This window comes from Sander lucioperca, chromosome 15, assembly GCF_008315115.2.
Source record: "Sander lucioperca isolate FBNREF2018 chromosome 15, SLUC_FBN_1.2, whole genome shotgun sequence".
Taxonomy (NCBI): domain Eukaryota; kingdom Metazoa; phylum Chordata; class Actinopteri; order Perciformes; family Percidae; genus Sander; species Sander lucioperca.
The window spans coordinates 6,406,903-6,410,000 of NC_050187.1; the positions used below are offsets into that span (position 1 = coordinate 6,406,903).

The 3,098-nt window shown below is 42.5% G+C and overlaps 1 protein-coding gene across 1 annotated transcript in view; it reads right to left on the reverse strand.

Annotated features, from left to right (window-relative positions):
- Nucleotides 1-1,355: 1,355 nt before the first annotated feature.
- Nucleotides 1,356-3,098, reverse strand: part of LOC116052842 (lysophosphatidylserine lipase ABHD12-like) — a 26,561-nt gene continuing 24,818 nt past the window's right edge. Inside the window, exons 13-14 of the mRNA XM_031303674.2 lie at nt 2,668-2,795; nt 1,356-1,584 (exon numbers count right to left, since the gene is read on the reverse strand). Of these exons, the coding sequence (XP_031159534.1) occupies nt 1,539-1,584; nt 2,668-2,795 (174 nt within the window). The 3' untranslated portion in view covers nt 1,356-1,538. The remainder of the gene's footprint in view (nt 1,585-2,667; nt 2,796-3,098) is intronic.

Consider the following 3,098-nt stretch of genomic DNA (forward strand, 5'->3'; position numbering starts at 1 on the left):
TTTCGACATATACTATGACTTTTTTTCGACATATACTGACTTTTTTTATGACTTTTTTCGACATACTATGACTTTTTTTTGACATATACTACGACTTTTTTTCGACATATTATACTGACTTTTTTCGACATTATACTGACTTTTTTATGACTTTTTTCGACATATACTATGACTTTTTTTCGACATATTATACTGACTTTTTTATGACTTTTTTCGACATATACTATGACTTTTTTTCGACATATACTATGACTTTTTTTCGACATATACTATGACTTTTTTTTGACATTTTATACTGACTTTTTTCGACATATACTATGACTTTTTTTCGACATATTATACTGACTTTTTTCGACATATACTATGACTTTTTTTCGACATATACTATGACTTTTTTTTCGACATATTATACTGACTTTTTTATGACTTTTCGACATATACTATGACTTTTTTCGACATATACTATGACTTTTTTTCGACATATACTGACTTTTTTCGACATATACTATGACACTTTTTTCGACATATACTATGACACTTTTTTCGACATATACTATGACACTTTTTTCGACATATACTATGACACTTTTTTCGACATATTATACTGACTTTTTTTTGACTTTTTTTCAACATATACTGACTTTTTTCGACATATACTGACTTTTTTATTACTTCTTTCGATATATACTGACTTTTTTCGACATATACTATGAATTTTTTCGACATATTATACTGACTTTTTATGACATACTATACTATGACTTTTTCAAAAGACTCCCGAACTTGTGTGTAATATGAGATGTTCCTAAGTTTTTGTGAACATTGAGGATGTCCCAGCCTCAGTGTTTGTGTTTTCGCTGCCACCCAAAGAAAGAAACCCACATAAACCCAGAAATCTTTAATTTATAGTTCAAGTCATCAACAGGCCTTCACGCTGAGAAGACATTTTAAAAAACAAACCGCAGTCAGACATGATCACATGGACCCAAAAGAGCAGAAACAAAAAAAAATAATCAAATTACACAGATTATTAAGAATCAAGACGATGAAATACTTTAAAAGATAAAACTCTAAGTCTCTGTGTTCGTTCTCCAGTTTGGTTTCCTCGCCGTCGTCGCCGCCGCTCTGCAGTCGATGTGAGAGGAACGTAAACGCAGAAATAAAAACAGGAATGTTCGTTTTCAGTTCATGCGAGAAGATGTAGTCCCATCAGAACACAAACCCTAATGTGTGTGTCTGTCTGTCTGTCTGTGTGTGTGTGTGTGTGTGTGTGTGTGTGTCTATCTGTGTGTCTGTCTGTCTGTGTGTGTGTCTGTCTGTCTGTCTGTCTGTCTATCTGTCTGTGTGTGTGTGTGTGTCTGTGTGTGTGTGTGTGTGTGTGTGTGTGTGTCTCTGTGTGTGTGTGTGTGTGTGTGTCTGTCTGTCTGTCTGTTTGTCTGTGTGTGTGTGTGTGTGTGTGTGTCTCTGTGTGTGTGTGTGTGTGTCTGTCTGTCTGTCTGTCTGTCTGTTTGTCTGTGTGTGTGTGTGTGTGTGTGTGTTCAGGCTGAATCGTCCGTCTGTTGGTGAGCGGTGCCGAGGAAATCACTGCAACAACAAAACACAGAGAGAGAGAAACGTTACGTCTCTTTCACATCATCCTGAATGTCTCGAACTTTCCCCGGAGCAGCTGAACGTGAACGTTAAAAGTTCACTAAACTAAAGTTAACTAACGATGTCGGGACGGTCTACGATGTCGGGACGGTCTACGATGTTGGGGACGGTCTACGATGTTTGGGGACGGTCTACGATGTCGGGGATGGTCTACGATGTTTGGGGACGGTCTACGATGTCGGGGCCGGTCTACGATGTCTGGGACGGTCTACGATGTTTGGGGACGGTCTACGATGTCGGGGATGGTCTACGATGTTTGGGGACGGTCTACGATGTCGGGGCCGGTCTACGATGTCGGGGACGGTCTACGATGTCGGGACGGTCTACGATGTTTGGGGACGGTCTACGATGTTGGGGACGGTCTACGATGTTTGAGGACGGTCTACGATGTCGGGACGGTCTACGATGTCGGGGATGGTCTACGATGTCGGGGACGGTCTACGATGTTTGGGGACGGTCTACGATGTTGGGGACGGTCTACGATGTTTGAGGACGGTCTACGATGTCGGGACGGTCTACGATGTCTGGGACGGTCTACGATGTCGCGGACGGTCTACGATGTTTGGGGACGGTCTACGATGTTGGGGACGGTCTACGATGTTTGAGGACGGTCTACGATGTTGGGGACGGTCTACGATGTCGGGGACGGTCTACAATGTCAGGGACGGTCTACGATGTCGGGGACGGTCTACGATGTCGGGACGGTCTACGATGTCGGGGATGGTCTACGATGTCGGGGACGGTCTACGATGTTTGGGGACATCTACGATGTTGGGGGACAGTCTACGATGTCGGGGACAGTCTATGATGTCGGGGACTGTCTACGATGTTGGGAACGGTCTACGATGGTTTTTTTTCGACGTATACTATGACTTTTTTCGACATATACTATGACTTTTTTCGACATATACTATGACGTTTGGGGACGGTCTACGATGTTTGGGGACGGTCTACGATGTTTGGGGACGGTCTACGATGTTTGGGGACGGTCTACGATGTTGAATGTGCTGCGGGTACCTGAGGATGTTGGGCAGCTCCGGGCTCCTGTAGATGAACTTGTGTTTGTAGGCCAGAGACGACGGGAAAGGGACAAACTGAACTTTGTGGCCGCTGAGGCTCTTTGACTGGGACGCCATGTGGTACAGCTGCAGGAGGAAGACGGTACAACGTTCATCTAAACATCTTAAATACATTTACAATCAGTCAAGAACAGAGATCTTCAACAGGGGGTCTGGGACCCCTACGGGGGTCCTCAGAGTTACTACAGGGGGGCCTCCAAATTATTGTTAATATTGGAAAGTTTTTTCAAAAATCAAAATGTCTTAACATGAATCCAACATATTATTAGCACTAGCATTATTAGCATATATATATATATATATATATATATATATATATATATATATCTGCTTCTGAGTCTCAGAGTCGGCAAATCTGCCATATTCTGC